General features: G+C 37.8%; 1 protein-coding gene across 8 annotated transcripts in view; it reads right to left on the reverse strand.

The window, feature by feature from the left end:
• The window catches only part of ZNF521 (zinc finger protein 521), a 230337-nt gene that overhangs the window by 95562 nt on the left and 108980 nt on the right, over positions 1-25795 (reverse strand). For all 8 annotated transcript variants that reach the window (XM_031066627.1, XM_031066626.1, XM_031066625.1 and 5 more), the window contains one exon: positions 22337-22421. In XM_031066627.1, the coding sequence (XP_030922487.1) occupies positions 22337-22421 (85 nt within the window). The remainder of the gene's footprint in view (positions 1-22336; positions 22422-25795) is intronic.

Genomic DNA, 25795 nt, shown 5'->3' on the forward strand with positions numbered 1-25795 from the left:
ATGCACACTCCATGCCCAGACTTTTTGCACTGCAACGTATCATCTGCAATAAAAATTCAAATCAGTCAAACATCTCCAGCAGAAGGAATACTTATAAAACATGGATGCATCACCATAATTTTGGGCTTGCTATCAGCACCAGCAAAGAGTTGGCAGTGACATCACATATACACCCAGATGGCACTTCCATTTTACTGGCTACATTGTTCCTCATGGATTTGAAAAGGAAACCTACCCAGGCCACGTGGCTGCAGTTTAGAACCCGTTCTCATTTGGGGTCTCTACTACAGAGAAATGTACAAAAATGAAGAAAAATGGAAAAATAGAACAACATCTAGACAGCCTTCCTCGGTCCCACACTCACCATCTGCTCCACCATTTTAATTTGACATGGTAGTTAAAAGTTGGTATTTACGGAAATAAACAATAGTATTCTAAAGCCACTACTGTATATTACAGCGCATCAGTCTGCAAAATCCAGACTGCAGGGCCTTCATAATGGAGACCTTGTCTTTATGTGCCAAGGTGTGCATTTGTATTTTTAGTCGGTAAAAGAATAAACAAACATCCTCCTCTACATCCCCTTGTTCTCTTAAGCCCAACATTTTGAAGTAAGTTAAGGATGGCAAGTAAACAGTCTTTTCATTTATCCATTCTCTCCTTCTTTCCACAGCTCCAGCTTTAGCTACATTTTTCTTATCATGTATTTTGGAATAAACATGTGCTGCACCTGTACAGCTTTTGCAAACCTCCAGTGTTTCCACTGGCTTTGGAAAAAGGTGACCTGCATACTCACATTGTTTGCTGGCTCCATTTCTCCTTTCCACCCCCTCACACTGTCTTCTTCTTTCATGTCATTTTGAACCATTTTTTCATGTTTCTCACTAATCTCTAATACCAGCCTCTCCCACCCACCCCATGGATGTGCTTTAGAAGGCTGCAGTTCACTGCTGCTCAAGTATGTGAAGTCTTCAAGATAACTACATCAACTGAAATAGCTAACGTAGCAAGCCAAGCTAATTAAAACACACTGAATTAGAATATAGCTACACAAGTAAAAGATACGCAGAAAAAAACCCACAGAGCTGCCCACTAATACAGCTAAAAGAGCACCAGAGCCTTGCTACTTAATTGCAGAGGCTACTGGCAAGCAGGTTTTAGCTACAACAGATGACTCCCCTTTAACGTCCAAGTCCTATGCAGACTATTCTAAATCAGACTTTATTCATTATGATGATCTACTATGAATTACTTCAGAATCTACAGTTAGTGTTAAGCAATATTTGTTTAAAAAAGGTTTGAGGGAAATCTTGTTAAAAATTCTGAATGGTATTGGAATTTTGAGCATACGAGCTTGCCATTCTAAACCATTTGATTAAATTTAACCATAGGAAGCTCTTCCAAGACCTAATGAAGCAGCAATTACGTCTGAAGAGGGAGCCAAGCCAAGAATTCTACCATTCCAATAGCTCTCCTTTGAACATCATGCTACAATATCTAATCTTCTCCGTTTTGAGTTTATACATACAATAAATCTCTGAGCTTTTGGATTTGTATAAAATAAATCATATAGAATAACATGTTGCTGGGTTTTTTTTTAATATAGAGAGCTTATTGTTTTTAAAAATTGAGATAGTTTTAAGATTTTTAATCCTACAAAATAAAAGCCTTATGCATGAAATAGGATCCAGATGAATTTAAAAATCGTGGAAGTATTTTCAGGGTCTGGCTGAAAAGCAGATGCTAAGTACATGCTTACTCCCTGTGTTTCACAGTACGTTAATAGGAATTTTGACAAATAGATAAAAAATTGAAAAAAAAAAATTAAATAAGCATGGAGTGAATATTAACATTAAAAAATTTGCTGGCCCTAATTCTGATTCCATTTGCTTTTTCATGAGCATTTGCTCACAATTCATTGTAATCACCTACTTAGTAGCTCACTGTGTTGGTGTAAGCAAGATAAGGAACAATCCCAGCACTTTCCCTTCTGATTCTCTTCCTAAAAGGAGGAACTGTTAAAACTGGAAAATGGTTTCATTTTTCATGCCATCAGCACATGCAGATTGTTTGGTTTTTTCAGCAACATTATTATGTTGCACAAAGATGATCTGTTTTGTGGTTTAAGATGTAGCTGGAGCAATCCAAGTGCAGCCAAATCGATGGAGGCAATCTTACCCTATTTCTAGTTTTCCAACATTTCTTTATGACATGTAATAGAACATTTTAGCATAATAACTCAGAAGTCCTGAGATACAGAAGATGGAGTAATAATGTTGAAAAGTAATTCCTCACATCTGGCCTTCACCACATGAAGTGCAAATGGTGAGCTTAAACACAGAAATACAATTTACTCCTTTGAAAGTTTACACCCTTATCTCTTGCAAAGAGCATACATTCATTTCCAGGGCTTCAAGGTAAAGACTAAGGCATCTATCTCAAGAACAGTATCAGAAGGATTTGGAAGCAATCTTTTCATAATGTTTCTTTGGAAGGGAAGCAGGGTTACTCAAAATTCATAGTGATTATTAAGTTTACATTCACATAGCAGATATGGTACCATATTATTTCCCATCAACCGTGTTGTCACCTGCTGAGAATCTCTCCTTGGTTTAAGACAGCCATTTATTACAAGGCATTAGCACTCTGCTGCACAAACCAAAGTTATGCCCCATAAGTGAACCGGGCAAGCCTGTAATACGCATACTCAGCTCGTGAGGACTGTGTTTACCTCTTTTTTGAGCCCTTCATTTTGGTGATTTAATAGGCAAGCAATTTCTTACTTCATTCTTTCTATGTTATCAAGTCAGGTATTTCTGCACAAATACGTGGGTGTTGAAAAGACTCACAAGGCTCCCCAAAGCTTTGCTACATCACTGGAGTGTGCACTGACAGCAGGGACTCTTTATGACAAGTAAAGCTGATCAGCTGCAAGCTTTCCTCTTGATGAATCTAACTCTTCACCAGGTCTAAACTAAGCCTGTGGGTTTTGTGGGTTTTTTGTTTTGTTTTGTTTTGTTTTCTTAGCTTTCTTTGAGGCCTGCAGAAAGTTATGAAATAGATTTTTCTAGTCCTCTCAGGAGCAAGGCCAGGTTCACATCCTGACCTCAGAAACAAAGCAGTCCACAAAAGCCAGCTTTCTCTGCCTAATATAAAGCAAACTACAACACGCAACATGCAGCAGTATTAAGAGTGAGAAATGACAAACATTGTATCAGCATTGGGAAGAAAAAATAATAAAACCAAGCCATATTAAAAATTCCAGCAACAGTACTGAACAACACAATTTTGGCACTACTACTGTCTCAATAAACAAGGGTGGAAGCATCATATTAATCTGCTTAGTTGAAAGGAAGATTTCAATTACAAGTCAACAAAAAAGAAATACTTTATTGCAGAGGGTTATTTATTTTTAGAAACTTCAGCCATCTTATTCTCTAACCATTCTACTACCATTTGGGTAGCATAATGTATAAGCACATATAGACTCTCACAATAAGATGTACTAATGAAAATACAAAATAAGCCTAAGGACTGAATCTCCTCTCAACAACATCAATATAAATCAGCTCAATCAACTGGGGGGCATTGGTGTGAAAATTGAGTGAGGAAAGAATTGGGCTCTGATGCTTTGAACAGACTGCTTAAGTATATTTTAGAAATGTGAAGGCTGTTAAACTGTGGGTTTAGGAGCTTGGGAGACAAGAGGGGTGTAAAAATGATAAATCTTATTCTTATGGTGAAATAGCATTAAGGAATCAAGACATGGTCCCAGAATACATAAATACTGAAGTGGAAGTTGCCACCCAAAGCATCAAGAGTTTTACACAAGTAAGAAACCAGATTCTTATCAAAGATTGCAGAATTAGAACAACTAGTTCCCATTAGCATGAGTGACAGTGGTGCTCGTTCAAATCCCACGTATGGTGATGGAATACGGACTCCGAAATCTCTCTGACCTTGATGTGTAATATTTATGTCTACACCTTTAGCCTCTTGTGCATAATGAGATGCAATCTTTTAGCTTTATGCACTTCAGCAGGCATTCAATTAGAAATAGGAAATTTTTTTTTGGAGGGTGGGGGAAGAATGCTAAGCTACTTAGACAGAAGGTAGTGAATCAAAAATTGCAAAACTTGAGCTTTCAAAAATAGCCTGAGTGACCTCTTCCAATACTCTGACCACTCCATCACAAGCAGGAGGCAACCCCTGTGAAGAGCGAATTCTGGCAAAGTTCTCTCTTCACAGATGATGCACAGCTTAAGCTATAATGAGTTTTTGGGTTACAAATGCTGAACGCATTAATATTCCTTGATGATAATTATCACAGTATAAGCACCTTTCCCAATGTGAGTAGCATAAAGCAACTGAAGCAGCATTTTTACTACATTTGAAACAAGCTGGAAAATGGGATTTTCTACTCTTGTAACCTGAGGTCAAGATACATCAAGCTATGCATATTAAGTATGCCTACCCTATATAACTATATAGACCTTTCCATATATTCACACACATGCATGCAATTAACACCTTAATTTTTTGATCACTTAAACAAATATGCCATGCATATGAACATGATTTCTCAAGAAAAATACAATGTTTTAAAGAAGACTCAAATAATTTTCAAACAGGCTACACTGGTATTTCTTCCAAAGTGAGTAATATTTTGCAATATTAAAAAGCAGGTGCCTGATACAAATTGAAAATTATAAAAAATATTCATATTCATCCACATAGAAAATAACCTTTGCAGAAGAACACTGCTTTTCACCTTCAGGAGTTAAACTATGTGCCACACTAAATATGTCTCTTACCCACCAATATAAGCCTTTATTTTTAATAGGAACATGTGAAAATATAGTTCTTCAGTGGGCCCAAATATGTGCACAGAGCTCAGAGAGTAAGTAAGGAATGGGAGGACTGGAGATATACCAAGGAAACAGCAGTTGGAGCTTCAATCCAGGCAGCTGAGCACCTGCAAAGCTGTCCCTTCCCTGTCAGTGCAAGCAGCAGAAGCGCTGTGCTGCCTCTGCATGGGGCAGGAACATGTGCAGCTGGGCAGCAGCAGCAGCAAACACACTGATTTAACAGCCAGACAGGCTTGCCCAACCTTTGTAGCTTCCTCTTACACATAGACAGGGGCAAATATCTGGGAGTTATCCCAAGAAGCAGATGAATACCCGTTGCAACACATGTGGAACCCACATATCTTTCAAAGATAACAAGAAACTTAAACAGTATAAATAGGCTTTGCAGTTCTATAAGTGCAAGACATTTAATTATTATAAAAGTACTTACTGAGGATTAATTAGCATACAACAAGGATCTGAAACTTGCAGACGTTTGTCAAAGAAGACAGGGTTTCTAGTGATTTATTATTGTTTGATTAAAAACATCACGCACCAGCTATGTTATTAAATCTCTATTTTGCCTACTACAGAACCTGAAAATGCTACCTAGTGATGAACTGTTACCCTCAGAAGAGGGCGACAACTTGATCTCTGCTTTTCTCTCACCTACAACTCAGAAAATATTAATTGTTAAGAACTACGTACTGGTAAGGCTGCCTTTAAAATGCCACCCTGTAAGTCACAGAGTTTTTACTAAACATTATAATGCTGTTTTAATACCATGCAAATAAACTTAGTGCAGCTTTCTTCTGACGAAATGGGAGTCAGTTTGAATCCTTAATCCAAAAAATGGGAATCAATGCTGATGTTCTGTTGGTATGAAATCTACTGAATGTAATTATGCCATGTTGTTCTGCACTTCCTTTAGGAAATATGCCATGCTTCGACCATTTCAAGAACTAAACCATAATTTTTACTTATGTGCTGTAAAATGTCTCAAAATCCCATTTGAATATATGGCATGGTTTTGAGGGAACATTTGCTAAATATTTAACAGCACTATTGGCTTACTAAATACTGTAATGCGAAAGCCATGAAAGGATGATGTAAAGCACATGACATCTCTTTTCACTTAGCATTGGTGCTCACTTTGAACACTGTACAAGCCCATTCATCAGAAGAACTGAAGCATTCTAAGAAATACTCCTTATCAGATAAATGGCATCTTGCTATTATACAAATGATTAAATCCCTCGTTGGTTAATTGCATAAGATCTGTTCCTCTGCAGTTAAATCCCCTCTCCATCCTCCCCACTAAAACATCTGAAGAGATCACATCTGAAAAGATCACATCTGAAAATTAAAAGTGATGCAGTGAAATCAGGATGGCACAAGATATATTGCTTACATGAAAGGCAAACCCAAGGGAAAAAAAAGTCAGGTAGAGAACATGCAGCTTTGGTTTATCATACATAGAAACTGCATGGCTGACCATTTTATAGGTAGAAAATTGAATTAGTTTCTCTGAACATCACAATGTATTTGATAATTACATAATACAGTGACAGTTGTGTTAAAAAAAGTGATGTAAGACTGAAAATGCTCTACAAAAATAAACATTTCCATTAAAACAGAATCAAAATAACTTGCTTCACAACAAGAGATGCATTTCAGTAGAAATCACTGAAAAAAGATTTGAATCCACAATGAAATATATTAATATAAACTAACAAGGAAGAAATCTCTTGGCATGGAATTGCCTGCAGAGTGTGCATTTATTCTGTAAACACTGTAACAATGATTATCTGTCCTTCCAGCTCTCAGTGGAGACTCCTGCTTTTGAAAATGTCTTGTGGTGACTTACTAAATTCAGGCTATTTCAATTAGTATTACTGCACATTAAAAATTAATTGTATTATAGAGTGGATTAAGGTTTAAATTTCAGTTCTACAGTGTGTGTGCTAGAAATGACAGCTAAAAATCAATGCTCTCTGGCCCATAATCGGAAGTTTGTACGACCAAGGAGTGTGGAACTGGCGTCAGTTTTAAAAGAATTGATAGTTCAATGCAAGGTGTGTCAGATCTAATTCTGGATTTAAATGGGGATGCTACCCAGCTACAGTATTAAACTAAAGAAGAAACTGAAAAAACAAAAAGCTGCCTTGCAATGAAAAAAAGGGGCTATATCCATAAGGATGGAAAAAGTCCAAATTACAGCTCAAAATTCGTGTTTGGTATCGCCGAGGGAAAAAAGATGTTTTAATGGGATGATGACTTCATTACAGAAGACACATATTTTTTTCCACATTTAGAATGTGTTGTTAAAGTACCACCCGGAATGGCAATTTAGGCTCCAATCTTACAAACACTTGAGATCATATACAGCCTTATTCCTGTATAAAAGGAAGCTTGAGACATTTTTTCATGTGAGTAAAATTGTACGCATAGTTGCATGTTTTCAGGATGAGACCTTTTCACTACAATTCTAGATGTACTGTGGTGCCATGCAAGTCCATTTAAAACTTTTCCTAAGTGTGACAGGCACAAATACAGGTACAGAAGAGAGCTTGTGGACCTTGTGAAACTCATGCTTTGGGACACTTTTTTTTTGGTCAAACAGTCTTGGTGAGGACAGCACCAAAGAAAGCAGAGAGTAGAGCCACAGGCCAGCACATCTGGGAGCCCTGATACTGTGCAAGCCATGCAGAGCTGTAGATTCTAGGTCCACCCCTCAGCAGAGCACCAGTAGGGGATGTTGAATCCCCAGGCTGCCTTGGGAGGGGGGACAGGAAGGTTGCTACCCAATGTATCAAAAGTGATCAGGCAATGAGGGCATGTGGGAGTGGACAATGGTTCTTTGTACCTCCAGTAAGTGTGTCAGCGGTGGTCTCCTGAGCTGCCCTGTGGCTGTAGAACACAAGACAATTTCTTCACCTCCACATATACAAAATAAATTATTATCCTACACATTATCATCTGGCAAATCAGTTAAAATTTGCCTGCATGGATGAAAGCTCCTTCTTGTACAACTAAGGCAGAAATCTGCACTCTTGCACCACTGTTTAAACATTATCCCTGTAGGTTGAAAAGATTTTTGAAAAGAAAGTCTTTATTAAAATATTTGTATCCTCACAATAATAATAATAATTTTTCTTACTTGAGTGAAATGAATTTTGCAGAAGGTTCCTTGTGGTCATGGCACCGGATGATAAACTGACACCGCTGCTATAATTCTTTCTTTGAATGTGAACACAGTGCCAAAAGGAATGGAAACAGCTCTAGCAAAATCATTCTTACACTCTTCTGTGTTGTAAAATGTATGGGGAATAGCAGGAAGGTAAAAAGCATGTTCCACTTGTTATAAATCTAGTATTGCTCCTGTCTGAAATTGGTTAGCAAGAAATGTCTGTCACTTCTATCAGCAACAAACTAATTTTTTTTAAGAGCAAATCATGAAGAACACTGCAAGTCATGTGAACAGACCGAGTATTGCAAAGCCACACAGGATACCAGAGCCTGGAATTGAACAGTCATTGGTGTGTACCTAAGAGACAAATTGATGTCCAAAATGTTTTTAAAGATCCCCTGTGCTACATGGATGTCCAACAGCAAGTTTGGTATCCAGAGAGTAAAGACGATGGGTTGTAATAACAACAATAAAGAAATAATCTGGTGCAAATAGACCCCAAGGTGTTGTAGTCATCCCCGTGCAACAATCACCCTTCACTGCAATTTAGTGATGTTGCTTCATTATAATACAGCATACAAAGGGGGCAATATTAAGGCACACTATTTAAAGCTACAGGATCTGTGGTGCCAGCCATAGCTGGTACTGAATCACAACTATAGATTAAAAAAAAAGTAATCTCAGCAGAGAATACTGAAAAATTAAAACTCTCCTGAAGGTGCACAAGTGTGTCATTTTTACAAGACTTAGCTGAATGCCACAATAAGAGATTGATGCTAAAGACTGACAATACATTTTATAGTGTGAACCCTCAAACTCATTACAAAAGCACAGCTATAACTACTTGCAAATTAACGAGAGCCAAGAAAGACAAAGAAATTCAACTGGTTTAGGTAAGGGAGAAAAGAATAATTTTTATATGATAGGAGAATATATAGGAATTGAGAAAGAGATTTGTGCAGGGTACAGCACCTGCAGAGCAGATGGACTTTGAAGCAACTTTCAGAATTGCAGTGACAAAGGAAAAATTCTGAATAGCAGTAAGACAATGTTACTGACTCATGGAAGCCATCACAATTTCTGTTAACTCTCTTCCTGTTAGCTGCTTCTGACTGGGGAAGAAATAAAGGACAATTTCTGTTGTGTGGAGCAGGTGATGTCAAGAACAGATATCAGCTGGACAGCATCTGTAAGGAGTGATGATACGCAAAAAAGGAGGAACAATTTTTCTTTAAATTGCACTCTGAAATGGATAGGAAATATGAACCAAATTTGGGAGCTGTAAGGCAAGCAGCAGAATTCCCCATTAGCCAAGAGATAATAAAAAACACAAATTATTTAATGGCTTGCTATTTACAGCATTATAGTACTTTTCCTTCTGAATGTACATTAACTAATTTGTCTTGAAAAAAATCTCTGTGGCTAAGTACTGTCTCCACTTCACATTTCAGTGACTTGTTCTAGGCTAGCAAAGAAGTCACCATGCTGGAACCACCACAGACTTGAACCCATTTTGACTCCCTTTTTGACACATTGAAATGAAGACTGTCTTTGCAGCCTGTCAAGCAAAGATGTGAAAGCGATACTTAGGAAAAAACAAGAGGAATTCCCCTCCAAACAAGAAAGGAGAATACCATAAAGGAAAAGGAGAGAAAGGGACCATGTAATACTATGAAAAGTTAACTGTATTTGTGAGACATAATGGAATAGGAGAATTTAGAGTCAAAGAGCCTTCCAAATCTGCTTTTTAAGGTGATGAATGAAGAGGATATGTTTAAGAAAAAAAGGGTAGCTGAACTGTGTTGAAAGTGTTTCTCTTGTCAGAGAAGAAACCTTCTCCTGCTGAAGCTTTAGCTTGAAGGAGACAAAGAATATTACCAGTCCACAGAAAGACTGGCCTGGAGGACCTATCACAAGGCTTGAAAGAGATGCACATGCAGCACAAAAGCGGCAGTTGATGTAAAATACGATAACCTAGGTGACATATCATAGAAATTAGAGTCCTATTTTCTGTCACCTAATTTATTCCCATGCACCACCATGAAGGATTTTTCCTGGCGGTACAATTCTGGTCTGCACTGCTAGGCATACTCCATCACTAGTGCAAATGCAGAAGCAGGTAAAAGTAGAGAATTGCTCCATTATTAAGAAGTATCCCTAAGATTATGTCTCCTAGACTAGCTCTCTGCCCAAGCCTATTTATTTCATTTTTCACTTATTTCTTCTTATTTCTCTATTGTTTTCATTTTAGTCTTCTTTTTTTAAGCTCAGTTATATTTTTATCAAAAGATTTTAAGAATAACATCCCTGTTAAGTCAGACTTGAAGAGTAACAGCACACAAGGAGCAGTGTGGGTTAAAAGTTCAAATTTGGCAGGGAAATGTCACTCATCTGAAGAGATGAGTATTTAACTGCTCTGGTGAAAATTGGTTTTGATTTGATCATGTTATGACAGTTTGCAAATCACACTTTGCACTAAGTGGTATTTGGGTTAGGCTTTTTAACCAAACTTTGAAGGAAACGGAGGGCTGCATTGCCTCTGAATGTCTAATTGAACGAGGTAGTAAACATCAACATCTCCCAAGCTGTTCAATAAATTACACAGTGCTCTGCAGGAGTCTCATCTGGGGGACTTGGGGGGGGTGGAGGATTTTTTTTCACTGTTATCCAATGTCTTGGCACTCGCATAGGTGTGCAATGAAAAGCAATGAAGCCAGAAGCACAGTGGGTTCATTGTGAAGGTTGCCTGTGAGAGGGTTGGGAAAAAGGGTGCCTAGCCAAACAGCTAGATATTAAGAATATACTGCTCAGGTCCTGAACTTCAACATTAATAAAGTGCTGTGTGAGAGAAAATTTGAATTGTGTGGCTAGGCACTGGAAAAAAATAGCCAAAACAGGATGTTACAGGCATATCCTTAACTCTGGCCATTGCACATGTGTCTTATGATTGCTTTTGATTACACAAATACACTATTCCTTTTATCATTCAGTCTAATCTAAACACGAGGCTGGTACCTTTCATCATAAACACAGTGAATGAGGCAGTGTTTTGAACTAAGTTTTGTCCAACACACTGTGAATAGCATATTCTGTAAAGTCTCTTGGATAAGTACCGTAACTATCAGATTATATTCATGTAATAAAAATAATGTGTAATGTAGCTTTGCACCTTTGAGCAGGTTGCCTTCATTCTGCCCACTGCTTCATTTCCTCTGGGGCTTCTTATAATGCCTGAGTTGCACATTGTATTCAAAAGCAGCTTAGTTAAGAAAAGAGAAAATTTACAAAAAGGAAGGTTTCTCCTTCCTTTCTTTCTATATATTGAAATTAGCTCGATAGGTGTGTTAGTTTCAGGCCACATGACAGAATTACTCATTTCTGCCCCACTGATACATTGATGCAATGGTTTTATTTGCATGTTTCACTAGAAGGATATGTAATAATTTCTGCACAGTCTAGAATCCTGAGATTGAATGCTAAGGTCCTGACAATTTTGTGCATGAAAAGTTTTAATTTGGGAATATTTACGTTTCACATTTATGAATTAGGGGATTTTAATTTTTGTATTTCACAGATGTGTCTATCTAGTTCGCTGGTTGCTGAAGCACCGGTCTTACAAGATGAAGGACATGATATCTAGTTCAGTTTAAATTTACACGTGCATACACCCATGTATAGAAAAGGGTGTATTCTATTGCAAAATAGCTTTTCTTTAAAGTAGGGATCACCATTTTACTTTACTGCTGATTTTCTACTGGCTCCACTTAAAGAAAGTAACTCTACAAGTGAAACAGGATATGCAGAGTATCTTTTGATCATAGATGGTCTCTGAGGCATGCAAAAAGAAGGATTTTAACACAAATATAATTCTAAGCTCCCATAAGGGCTGAATTGAAAGCAGTGCTTATGGAAAGTGAGGTGGTAGCTCGGCCACTGTGCTGATGAGATTGAAGGAGTTACTTTCCTCAGGAAGGATCACTGAGAGTGTCACCGGTTAATTCCTGTTCTATGCTCCTCATTAGCATTACTCTCAAGTTTCTGGTTATCATATCCGAAATATTAAGACATAATAACTACGAAGGTGCAGATAATTGGATATTAACCAGACCATACTTGACTGGGCAGGAGGTAAGGCCTTGCTTAAACTAATCCTGAAATGTATTAATCACCAATTAATGAATGGGTTTCAAATTCATTTTCTATTATAGAACACCTCTGAGTATCTAAGCTTTTTCTAATAAAATGAGTTGGAATAACAGGATAGGAATAAGAAACACTCCAATGGAGGCTGGTTTGAATGAATTCCCTATAGCTTGTTGTTGAGTTCATTGAAAACAATAATCCTAGAAGCAGTGACTCTCTATATACAAAATATATATACATACATATATGTGTGTATGTGTGTATAATAGCACTTATAGGCTCTATATGGAGGTGCAAATGATCACACAGATGCTAAATTCAGAACAGAGCTAGGTTACTGGAGAACTGCTACAGCACTATCTGTATGTCTTCAGAGCAAATATAGCTCTTTAATATGAGCAGCATAAGACCTGCATCAACTTTAGATGGAGGTTGCCAATTACTGATTTTCAGTGTGAAGACAGATATATATCAACTTCCGTAAAATAAAAAAAACCCAAAACCAAATTCCCTCTCTCCTGCCCAGCACAAAATGTGGTCCACACCCATCCACTTTGTTGACCTGAGCCATTAGTAGGTAGAAGAAGAGTGGTGGAAGAGCAGAGATTATGAAATCCCATTAAGAAGCCCGATGGGTAGATGGGGGTGGGTGGTGGGGGGGTAACAGGGAGTATTATTAAGCCTCAGTTTCAAATAACTTTGGTGATTTTGCATTAAGCATGCACCCTTAACCAGCATTAGTAACTATCTTGGCATGGTTGTACCTTTCTCAGCAAAGAGGCTTACTTGCTGCACACAGATAATCGCTAAATAATGGAAGCTTTTGCTAACTTGGCATATTTAAAGAAATGCAAAGAACAGAAAAAGTTTCACATTTTTCATTAAAAAAAACAGACTCCCCCCCAGTCCCTCGCCCTTTTCTTACATGTCCAGGTTAATTTTAAAATGGATACTTTACCATTTTTATTATTTGAAATGGGTGCTCACTACTGTACTAGAAAAAAAAAAGATCAGGCATTCTTATTCTTACTAATAAAAAAAATGATAACAGACATGGTTGAAGTACTATTATTCCCCTTTCTCTCTTCTTGCTGTCCTCAGTGTTATTTACATTGATGTGAATTGCAAGTAAACCAATATTATCCATCTCTCTGTTTTTTCTCTAATTTGTTGACTTTAATTTTAGTAAGTCTTAAATAAGCACTTCCTGAAGATGAAGTAAGATATGCAAGCAAGTAGTCCTTTTATCAACAATTTTGCCACAGAAACACACAAACATTTCAATGGCTCTTCATTAGCAAACAAATCAACAAGTGATATTTTAATGCATGACTTTATTCCATCTCTGTGGGGACCGTAGTTGAGAGTGTGATGTACAGTACAGAGAAAGGAATCATCAGCCACAGTGTCCCAGGGCTCTATCCATTGAGGACTTCTCAGCCTCTGCTTAAAGAGTGCATTTAATTGACTGATAGACAGTAGCTTCTTTGTTCACAGAAGACAGCGAAGTAATGGCAGCTTGAAAATCGTACCATCTACAGGATCTCCTGAGACTAGTAACAGGGGGATATGTGTCAGGAATAAATAAATAATCTAATTATTAAGCCACTTCCTGTCAAGTTAACTCCAATTTGTTGGCTTTTGAAGGCAACAAAACGAGGCATTTTTCCTCATTATGCTTCTCTTTTTATACCACTGGTAATCACAGGCGGATTAAAGGGTGCCTGATTGGTTTTTTTGTCAAGGAACTGAGAAGCAGCCAACAGTACAGAAAAACAGAGTTGGGGTTAGAGGAAATTTCATGCTTGTCTCCTTTCCAGCTCCCTAACAGCCCACACTGCTGCCCCATACAGTGCTGCCAGCTGTACAGCAAATGTGTGCCCCTCCAACGGCGGCCTACCAGGCCACAGGCTCCATCCTGAGAGCTGTGAGATACCTTGCAATCTTGGCAGGTAGCTACTGCTGTCATAGGCATAATTCTAAAGGTGACCTACGAAACCCCGTCAGCTCACCAAATGCAACAATATGAGCAGCTCGAGCTCGACACCCACTCTCCATATTCGGCTTCTTTTGTTGTGCTTCCCACATTTACATCGCAGGGAGAAGCCTTGGGACAAGCTCCCCGAAAGAATCAGAGGTCCCCCTGCTCGGAGCAGGGGTGGTTTGGAAAGGTGATGGTGAGGCTGCCCTCGGTGCTGGCAGCCAAACGCTGCCGAAGGAAGGTGGTATGGCTCCTGAGCAAGCCTGCAGTGCAAATGGTCAGCAGAGAACAAAAGGAAGGCTGATACCCTGCCATTAATTCAGCCTGTGGTGCCTAAGTATTGACACGCACAGCGTATCGCTGCCATGGTTCAGAGGAGAATCGGGTAGGGAACAACTTTCATACTGCCTGGCACTGCTTTTCCATAGCATCCTGTCCATTGAGTGCTATTCATGCCACAGGCACTCTTGTAGGAAAATCTAAAGCTTCCATGAACTTTGCTTCATTTCCTTACAGAATGAACTCCAGCCTGAATTACAGCCATTTTTCAGATGCTCTTTTTAGTATTATTATTAATATTACTATGAGTATTACTACTAATATTATTTAAGAATACAGCAATTGCATTTTATTTTCTTATTCACAGTTGTTTGCAGACTGTGTCCTGGATGAACCATTTGTGATTTTAAAAGCCTGGAGAGCCTTCCCTGAAAGCTGTTTCAAAAAGCAAGGAGATATTTCTGCTTCAAACCCCAGAAAGGAAGTGCCAGCTCCAAGCAGAGCTGCTCAGCGGAGAAAGCCAGCACCTGGGGACAGGGGGTGGCAGGGATGGGGCGCCCATAGCCCCAGTAGGTGACAGACAGAACCTGCAGCCCAGTGAATGGTGCTGCTGGAACGTCTGTACAGCTGCCTTTGCCTCTTCCGAATACATCCTGAATTTTTTGTTAAATTGCGCAGATAATTAAAGCCTCTTCATATTTACAGTCTGCTTCATTGGTACCATGAATCCTGTTTTCAGTTACTGTCTGCAAATTCCCTCCCCACGCAATTTCATACTAAGCAATAACACTTCATTTTACATAAGTTTTATCTGATGTCCCCATACAGAGCTGCCAGCTGTACAGCAAATGTGCAGCTCTCAAACTGAGGCCTACTAGGCCACAGGCTCCATCCTGAGATCTGTAAGGCACCTTGCTGTCATTGGCAAGCGTTCCCTGCTATCACCGCTACCATCGCTCCACACCACACACAACTTAAAATCATCTGATTATTAGAATTTGTGGTCCACACTCCATTTTATCCTTTATTTAATCTATCCCCAGATCACACATTTGTTTAAATGTTTTGGCTGGTTTACAAATCATGCAGCCATCTGCACAGTAGGTGTGACACCATTTTTTAGACAAAAGTTACATTACAAAACAACAAAGATAAAGTCATTTGAAATGCTTTGGTGTTTGTTATTCTGCCTGGTTTGCTTGGACCAACTCTAAGAAATAAATAGAATTATCTGTGTAAATCGATGAACATCTATGAAAAACAACACCCAGCAGAACGCAGAGCTTGCTCCATTACCTACGTTAATATCATGACAGCTGAGGAGAGATGACCTGGCCCACTTCTCATCTCTCCTGTACAGATGGCTATTAAAGAGAAAGTATCCCTTTTGTATGGTCCATGCAGAAACCCTTTATGGGCTTTTCAAATAAGCCAGCATTGCCCACAGGAGAGTAGCTTCCTGTTAGTATTAAACAGCCCAGATTTTGCCTATTTTGTAACCCAGGTCCTCATTAAATAAACGTACATTTTCTCAGATTTAACTCCAAATGCTGATTTTCCTGGGTCTTTCAATTACATCTCCTCATTTTGCAGACAAGGTGACCAAGTTTCCTCTAACTTTTATACTACTTCTTGTCAGATCTGCCCGTAAACAGCAGATTCCCAGGTATTCAAATTATTTCCTGATGCTAAGAAGGTATTATCACTCTTTTCACTATAAATTGATGATTTCAATTTTTTGCTACTCACAGACCAGTGAAAAAAAGACTAACAAAAGGAAGTCTTTACCTCCTTCCTCCTCTAGAGTGTAGATCTATATCTTTGGATCCTTTTTCTCCAATTCTCAGCTAAGAGGGACTTTACAATATCACATTTACTGTAGAGTGATCAAACTGACGTTCTGAAGATTTATTACTTGAGGTCAACATGGTGCAACAAGTATTAGTTGCTCAGCACAGCTTTCTGCATAAGTGAAAGGAAAATCATGGGGTTTTAATGACCTTAGGCATTAGACAAATAATAGAATGTGTGAATGCCACATGCTATTACAACCATACAAGAATTTTCTTGGGCTGATTTCCAGAAAGCTGATTGAGGTATTTCCTTTGTCTTGACATCGGTGATATTGTCCACATGTACCATAATGTACGCTGCACAAATGTGAGGCTAATAAGATGATTTATTTGTATAGGTTTATTATGCATGCAGTTAATACATGCATAATGCAAACATGCACATCCACACAACACATAAGCATATATTCATATCACTGTGGCTGAAAAATTTGAAAATCATGAGTTGCACAAAATGTGTCTTTACATCTTCTAGTGGTTACATACTACTTGTTATTTTAAAACACAGCTGTAAAATTTCTTTGCTGAGAAGTTAAAATGTTAGATTGCATTTTCTATATACCCCTCTTTTTAAACTCCAATTGTTTCAGCATAGATTTGGTTACTTGGGATCTGGTGAAGTATTTATTTACTGGTGTAAACTAGAATTCATCTAGTCAGCTGCAGGATTGCTTCATCCTGTTTTCCCATTTGCTTTCCAACTTTAGTGCTCAGTACCCTTTTTTTCCATTCCCTTCACTTCCTCCTCCTGCTCACACCTGCTTTCCTGCTCAATACCACATAACATCCTTCACTCAGAGACAAACTCTCCACAACAGACTTCAAAAAATGTATTTTATACATGATACTGAAAAGGTTAAAAAAAGAATAGTCTGTTTATTTATCAGAAATGACATATTTAGAAACTGTCAAAAAGTAAGATTTCAAAAAGGTGCCAAATCCTTCTCCTTTGCTCCCCAACTCTTCAGAGGGGCAGTGGTTCTTGCTATGACATTGGGGCTTGTTTTCTCCATCAACAAAAGTAGCAGCAAACTACAAAGATTGTGGCTGTTTCCCCTTTTATCATTCTCTTTGTCAGCCTGATCAGTCCTCAATGGTAAATGTGCTGCTCTGTTGTGCACAGCCAGCGGCTCGCAATTTGCTCACTATGTTTCATGAGACAGTTGTTTGTGGCTGTTTGGAACACATTTACCTCTTTGGGGATTTATGCGCTAGTTGCAATGCCAACCTCCATAGTGATAGAAATTTCTTTCTAACTAAAATAGATAATTAGAAGCTGGTAATTATTGGTCAAGAATTATCAGAGTGAAAAAAATTAAGCTCTTCATAAATAGTTCTTGGCAATGTCATCTCTTTACATTATCTCATGCCTAACAGCACTTTACTCAGAGCACTTACAAATTTACACTACTGCTGTTGAGCCCCATAATTTTATATGGAGTAATTCCTTTCCTGATCTCCCCCAGTTTTGAGCCATGCTGTATATGCATGTGTGCAAAATCCTAGGCAACTGCTGCAGTGTTTAGTCTATTTACACCAAACTGCATCAGATACTACAGATATAAAGGCATCAGTTGAAGATGAAACAATGTTTAGCATGTCTGCTTAAAATAACAGTGAAAATAATAGGAGGAGCAGCAGAGTGCATCAAACAGAACACAAACAATGGCAGACTCTTTTCATACTCTCTCAGGTCAAATGCCAACTGTAAACTATGTGATGAAAACAAAGGAATGCTCGAAAGCTTCTTTTCCACAGACATCGTGTACCCAGAAATAGAATTTTCTCAAAGAAAGCTGCTAAAAGTGCTATTCCACCCAGGTAAAAAAGGTAGAAGAAAGACAACTGAAGAAATACCATCTATGCCAACACTTTCTAAACCCATATGAAAGCTGAATTTATGTTTCCTCTTTTCCCACCCAAAAGCTGGAAATCGTTTCATCCACAAATTTCAATACACACACCAACAGACAGGTCTTAATTTGGCAATCATCCTCACAGTTATCCAAACAAAAGTACATGCCTACATCTAGGTCCAAAATAATGCCGAAACACAGGACCTATTTTAAAAAACCCACACTATGCCTTGCTTTCTGTCTGCTAGCATCTCCTAGCCTAACCTGACTCAGTGAGTTGTTTAAACTAACACAGGCTCTGCTTGATGAAACACAGTGTCTGGATATGTGTGGACAGATCTGGCAGTCAGAACTGTTGAACTTTAGCTCACTTAATGCAAGCAAGGGATTCCGCTTCTATGCCTCTTTGTCCTCATCCATTCAAAGGAAAAGGCTTACTGCACCATCCCATCAGATGGTGGGAAGACTGGATAAAATGCTGCAGAACAATTCTAAAATGGAAAGTTCTGGAAGTAGTAAATGTGTAGTTACTAAAGGAAAGCTGCCCCTACAACATCTTTTTATTACATAACTTGTATAATGTAAATTGCATTGTTGTCAAAGATACTTAAGGTTACACTTCACTGGGTCATCGGCAGATTTTATTTTCCATTAGGTGGCATAATCCTTCTTGTTGAATTGATTGAAATGTATAATAAAATCTGAAAAAATGCTATATACTCTCCTAACAAAGAAGAGTAAGAGGCTTTTCAAATAGCCTCTAATCCCTCTTCCCCTGCTAAATGTCTAGTTGAGATTATATTTGATTAGACAAAAACACACACATACATACAACCCAAAAATACCTACCCTCAGTGGAGCTATTTTAGCCAACAAAGTAATTCCAATTGCCTTATTTACAAGCCTACGTTTCACACTGGGGTTTTATAAGTATAGCTTTGCCTCAGTGACCTTCCATAATGCGACTTCTCTATGTGGATGTTAGCAACGTGAACTCAGTTTACATATTGGGATCATGTTCAAGGGACACAGTGATTAGATGGGACACCATCGACTTCTCCAGGCTTTCAAACTGCATCATGATGTTGAGCAGCAACAGTTTCCCTCAGCTGGCTGAGCATTATCTCTATCAGTGGTTCCCACTCATTTCTGAGTGGAGTTTGGCAGATGACTTTCTACTTTCACATTTGTCCCATGTCCCAGGTACCTCCCCTTTTCTCTTTTCTCTGAATTATGATTGTGGAGTCCTTCAGGTAAGAAGACACTAAACACATCAATAGCCACAACACAGATAATGGGAATGTATCACTATGAGAGGAAATAACAGTTCCTGACACTATGCAATGGTGTCTGTGAAGGTATTTATTGCCCATACATCCGATCCGGGGATTATCACACCATTTAATTCCTGCCTTGCCGCATTAACTTCCCCTTCTCTTGCATTTAAACTCCTTCCTTTCTCTGTGTCTTCCTGAAGCGTCCTTACTTTCCTCTTCCCAAAGAATCAAAGGCACTACATCCTGTTCTGCCAATCCCCTACTAGGAAATCAGGGCAAGAAGACACATTTTATCAGATACATGTAAAAAAGGGAGGGACCAATGTCTTTAGGAAACCATATTTTTTTGGTTTGCTTAATGTGCTGTGTCAACAAGCCAATATTGACTCCAGTGTTTAATCTAATATATTTCTCAATCTACATATTGATATGCACGCAGGTGACTACAGGTGTATATTACGTATATTCACACAAATGTGTTTGTGTGCATGTGTTCTGCATTATGTATAAATTCTGTAACAATACCTACAGATGTACGTAAACTGAGGCTGGTTAAAAACATCTTGATGTGACCCCTTGAACCTTTCTTTCTAGACAGAACGTGTTCTTGGAAAAAGGCCTGTGAACAATGATATAAATTAAAGGGGAGGGGGGAGAGTGAAATTAGAAAGATAGCTAAGGAAAAAATCCAATTAGTGGTGAGAAGACTAACAGAATTGGAGATCAGAAATTATTTTTCCTTGCGCTTGGATTCTGAGGTCACATTCAAAACTCTCCAGAACGCTGATATTCCTTTCACTCCACCCCAACACAAAATCCCCTCGCATTTGCTTAATCGAGGCTACATCATTAGGAGCTGCACTGTTAAGTCTGGCAGTGCAGATAAGAATCTTCCACTGAACACAGATTACCACACGCATGACCGGCAAATCTCCCTGCATGTTTTGCAAGCTTCTTTATTTCACTGGGAAGATTTTATATTAAGCACGTTTAAATCTGTGTCACTATGGTTATGTCATGAAGTAATATCATGCATGATTAGATAGAACAGAGACAAAACAATTAAATTTTTTTTAAATATTCTCCTTCTTATTCAACCTCATCCAGCTTTAAGAAATTAAACACAGGCAGTTAATAGCTCAGTTTAAGAAAATATGTCTTTTCAGAACTGCAGGCTGAAGCCAGCTAAATGGATTTGTCCTGCTTTACTGACTCTCTCCATTTTGATCCTCCCATTCTGACTCTTTAATAAAACTCATCCAGAAAATAGAGGGAAAAATAAATCTGAGTATTTAATGAAATAAATGAGCTCCTATTCTTAAACTGTGAGGCAACTGGGAAGAAGGTGGCAAGCAAACACATCATCAATTCCAGCATCATCCCTTATAAACAGTGTCCATACTCCCCATCAAGTTTCAGCATCACTATATGCTACAATTACAAACATTTCAAACACTGGACTAAAATAAAACAGCAGAAATGGTGAATTCTGTTGTTAGTAGTATCCTACTTTTAAATTACATTACTGACACAGATTAAATACTCTGAAGCAGCTCAAATTATCTTCTACCCAAAACCACAGGATATCAAAACTAAGGCTTAACCTAACAGGCAAATGGCTTGTCTCCTTTACAAAACCAGTTTGTCATTTTCATTTGTTCATTTTTATGAAAAATGTAAAATGTTTATGCTCTAAATGTGTAACAACTTAAATAAAGTATCCACAGAAATGGGCCATTAAGTTTTGGCAGATAACTTTCTTTTACAGTGCAGCCAAATTGCTAAGTGTTCATGGAAGAAATCTGAATGTTACCTCGAAAGAAAAAAAAAATTACCACCAATCTGGAAAGTGGAAAAATCAAGCAAATTCTCTTCTATTGGATAAATAATTACCAGCTTCTATACCATATTTTTTGGTCTGTGTTTTGTAAGATTTTCTGCTATTTTAGCAAGAAAACCAGAGTAAGAGAAGCAGTAAAAAAATCAGTGGTATCCATCTCTGTTTTGAAAAGCAAAATTCAGAAAAAAGACCAAAAAAAGCCAGGAGACAATCCTGGCAATGTTATCTTATTAGTGAACAAATGATGTGCTTGATAAATTTAATTGGCTGATAGAACTCTTAGTGCTATTACTGAGTAGTTACCAAATTGAAAACATTATGGCTAAACCTGGGGGAATCAGCAAATAATAGGAAAATATGAATATCAAAGAAAAAGCAGCTTTTGTTTTATTCCAATTTACAACTGTAACAGCTTTGTAAACATCAGGATTCAGGAATTCTAAAAGACCTTTTTTTAAATGCTTGTGCCTTAAAGAGTGTATTTCATTACCCTATACTACAATTCCTTACTTTTTCAAATAATTTATAAGATTTAATTGTATACAGATACACTCAGGATTTTTTTCCAGACTGCTCAAACATAACAAACAATACTATTTTATGGCCATTTGAATTATTTATGTTTCCTAATGACAAAAACTCACCAGTTTTGATTTTGGTACTGAGGTGCTTGAGAAGTACACAGTAGTGTCATTACCATAATAACTTCTGAAATTAAAACCTGTCTAAAACTCTACGGAAAGCTAACATCCAGTTCATTAACCATTCCTGTTAGTTTGTTTTCAATAATGCAAAAATGATTAGAAGTTTAATTTGCTAATCACCTGTGTTTTGACTGGCAGTGGATATATAATTCTCTGCAGAAGTCTAAACTAGCCCTTGCAGAAAATAAAATATGCTAATGCTTTATCAAGTCTAATAATATGAACAAAAAAATCAATCATGCCTAGGTTAATCATTGATGGATCCACAATTAATTTCTCCTTAACTCTGTTTAATTTTAGAGACAATGGTGATAATGAGTAAGAAAAATGGCTATTTGTCTTTGAGAAATTTTAGTGCTCACTTACCAATCATGTGGTTTGCAACATGAACTTGGATATCCCACTCATTGTAGAAAACCATCTGACATTTGATGCACTGGTAGGTCTTCTTCTAAAGAAACAAGGGTAGATAAAATTTACTCAAACATACAATTATAATAATTTCATTATAACTCAAAATACCAAGTTCACAGTAGTCATTTAAAGCTCTCCATCAATGCTTTCATTAAGGCTTAATTATTAATATTAAAACAATAACACTCTGCAGGTTATGTAGTACCTTTCATTTGAGTTTTCTGAAACTTGGTAGAGATTGTTGTCAACTTCCTAGCTACATGAACACATTATTGCTAAAACACCAGTTTCACACTCATGGAAGGCAAAATGGAATGTGGATGTATGGGGTGTAAGCCAAACAACACTGAAATCAATGTGGATCCTTCATTTTACACCAATGGATTAGATCCACTACAGAACAAGGAAGAAGGCAGGAAAAGAATACAGAAATGAGAAATATGCTTCTCTCATTTTCAGTGGAGCTGCAGAATCTCCTCTGCACCACACATTTTAAATGATCCATCAGGCTGCCATTTTTCAAGGAGGAAAACCTCCCAGCTAGTCTGGACAAAAAGTCCGTATATCAGGGCACTTGCTTCAATAATATCTGTTGGCAAGCCTGTACTGAAACTGGGAAGCTTGACTGGAAATTAGCCAGAGACCATGCCTTCTGGCCACATTAGATTGGGCTTGACTTACTTAAAAATCATGGTGTATACAGCTCAAATTTCATTATAAACCAGGAAATACATTACTCTGCTCAATTCCGTGCACAGAACGCGTTTTTCATTTCTGTCTTGGTGTCTTTCAAAAAAGATCTGCTCTTTCACTTTTCTTCAAGGTATATAACTTATCCAAGACATTTCAACATCCTAAAAATGTAACTGCATTTTCTCTTATTATTTTTCTTGATCTGAATTGGCCAGAGAGTTGATATTGGAAAGCATTGTTTTAAAAGTGAAAACTAAGAGTGTATTCAAAGTAAAGTTATTTTTTCCCGCATAAGACTTAAAATCTGCAGTTATCCAGGCATCTAATGAGACAAGCCAGATTTATAACATTATTCAACTGCATAATTGTATTATCAAGGACTCAAGTCCTAAGGTAACAGTCCTGAAGAGCTCAATTCTTGTTTTGAAGATGCAATATTGTCAAGGTAAGCCCTGAACTGCCACATCAAGGCAGTAACTCAAGAGACATAGATCTTTCTGTACAGCTACAGGCACCTTGCCTACATCAGCAAAAAGAAGAAAAAAACACAGAAAAACACATATTTTTTAAAGAATGTAAAGTAACAAGAAGCTGGCACAGATGTATTAAACTGCAGATTTCCCATATATTAGTTGGAGAAGAAATAGGGTTCACTGGATAACGTGCATCAAAAATACAGCCTCTCTTGTATATATTTAACTTGTGAAGAGTTTTATGCAGCCGGTATTTTCAATTATATTTTTAAAAGGTATTGGCTTTTTTTTACCTGACTCCAAACAGTAACAAAAACTTGCTGGATTTTCTATCATCATCTAAATTTAGGTGCCCTGTCCCAGACAGATAAAGCAGCCATCTATTAAGTATCTTTCTACTTCAAGCCTGTAGGCAGGAATATAAAGACTTTCAAACATATGTTGTTTTGCCTTACCAAGTTAACTGAAAAATTAGTGACTAATCAAAGTCAACTCTGAAATTAAGTGTTCCTGTGGGCTCCTCTTTACAAATCTCCCATTGCTTCACATACACAGAGGATATTTTAATTTTCTTGATGAGAATAAAATGTGCTGTGTCTTTTCACAGTGGAAACAATGATAAGCCTTTTTTGCTGTTTTTCATTTAAATGAACCTTAGTTTTTCAAAATTTAACCAAGTTAAATCATTATGTAGACAACCAAAAATCAATGGACACCAAGAAACCAAGTCTGCTTTGACTTAGTGTTACTGTTACTATTTGTAAAGCCAGCTGTTTTTAAAGATAAAATACTTTTTCTGTTTTTTCATTCTTGTGACAATTCTGGTATCATTGGTAGAAAATCAGATTCAGTCTAAGGGTTTCCTATTATATGTTGGTAAATTTAACCTTACTGCACTACATCTAGATCTAGCAAAGACCTCTAAATAATGACAGTCAAAATCAACGATTTATTATGCTAAGCTCTTTACCAGATGCTTTTTGATGCTGACATATAGAACAACAATATTGCATAAATAACAATCACTCTCCCTTTTTTAAAAACATTGTATCCCTTTAGAACTAGTTAGAAAATATTTCTTACTCCCTCATGACTGCCACTATGTATTGTTTATTAGCATACCTCTAGCATTATTCCTGATATGTGACTTTGTTGAAAAACAAAGAAACATAAATGTAATGGCTGGTCTTTTCTCTTGTTAGCAGAGCAATGCAGAGTGCATGTCAAGAATTGTCAGCAAAATTATGACTGATGTACATAAAGAAAACACATACAAAGGTTGGGGAGTTTTTGAAGTCAAATGCTAAAAAGTAAAGTGATTTGACAACAACAAAAAATAATAATTTACTAGCACTTACTAGCCTGTTCAAAATGATCTGACATATTTGCAGAATCACACACAGAGTTTTTCTTTTTATCATGAAAAGAAGATTGTTTTTGTGACTGCTGCTTGATCAAGCACTAGTTCTTTTTTGTTCCCAAGCATACTCTAAAATGTTGACATCAACTTTTATTAGCTCAATAAACACTCATCTCAAAGTGTCTAAACTTGTGCATGATTAAGTTTTCATTTTAAAAGCATACTCAGTAAATTCCATTTACTCCTAGATTTTCAAAGCGATCAAACCCAGTCATTTTAACACCATGTTGAACAAAACCCACATACTTATTTCCATATGTTTCACATTCTAAGGAAGTCTTTGTTTGCTGCAAGTTGCACATTAGTCTCACAAGCTTTGGCAGAACCATGGGACTCATAACTGCTCGCAGGAGTTCCTGGGTCCTGATGTGCTTCACAGCTGATCCCAATTCCCTACTAGGGTGAGATCTGGGGGGAGACCCAGCCCCTCCTCACACTGTGTTCCCAAAAAGGGGAAACTTGGGGGAATAAGACAGAAAAGAGCGCTGAGGTAGCGCAGCTCCATGCCCCTTGCCTGGATAGGAAGGAAAGAAGCCTTGCAGCACTTGTGTGACACATCACAGAAGAAGAATTGGACTGTGACTCAAGGAGGCATTCGAATTTCTCACGAGTATCTCCAGCCTTTGCAGTGCAAGATGACTCTAAACAGAAAGGAGCTCAGGGCTGTGACAGCCAGCCTTGCCTTGTCCTGCTGCAGCTGATTGCAGCAGGGAAGTCTGGCTGTGCTCCTTTGCCCCTCTGCCCAAGCCACCAGCGTGTGGAGGACTCAGTAGGACTGAGCAGGCACCCAGGCTCTGCTGCTCCAGCTCATTGCCCTGAGCATAT

The sequence above is a fragment of the Geospiza fortis genome, unplaced genomic scaffold (genome assembly GCF_000277835.1).
Source record: "Geospiza fortis unplaced genomic scaffold, GeoFor_1.0 scaffold53, whole genome shotgun sequence".
Lineage (NCBI taxonomy): Eukaryota > Metazoa > Chordata > Aves > Passeriformes > Thraupidae > Geospiza > Geospiza fortis.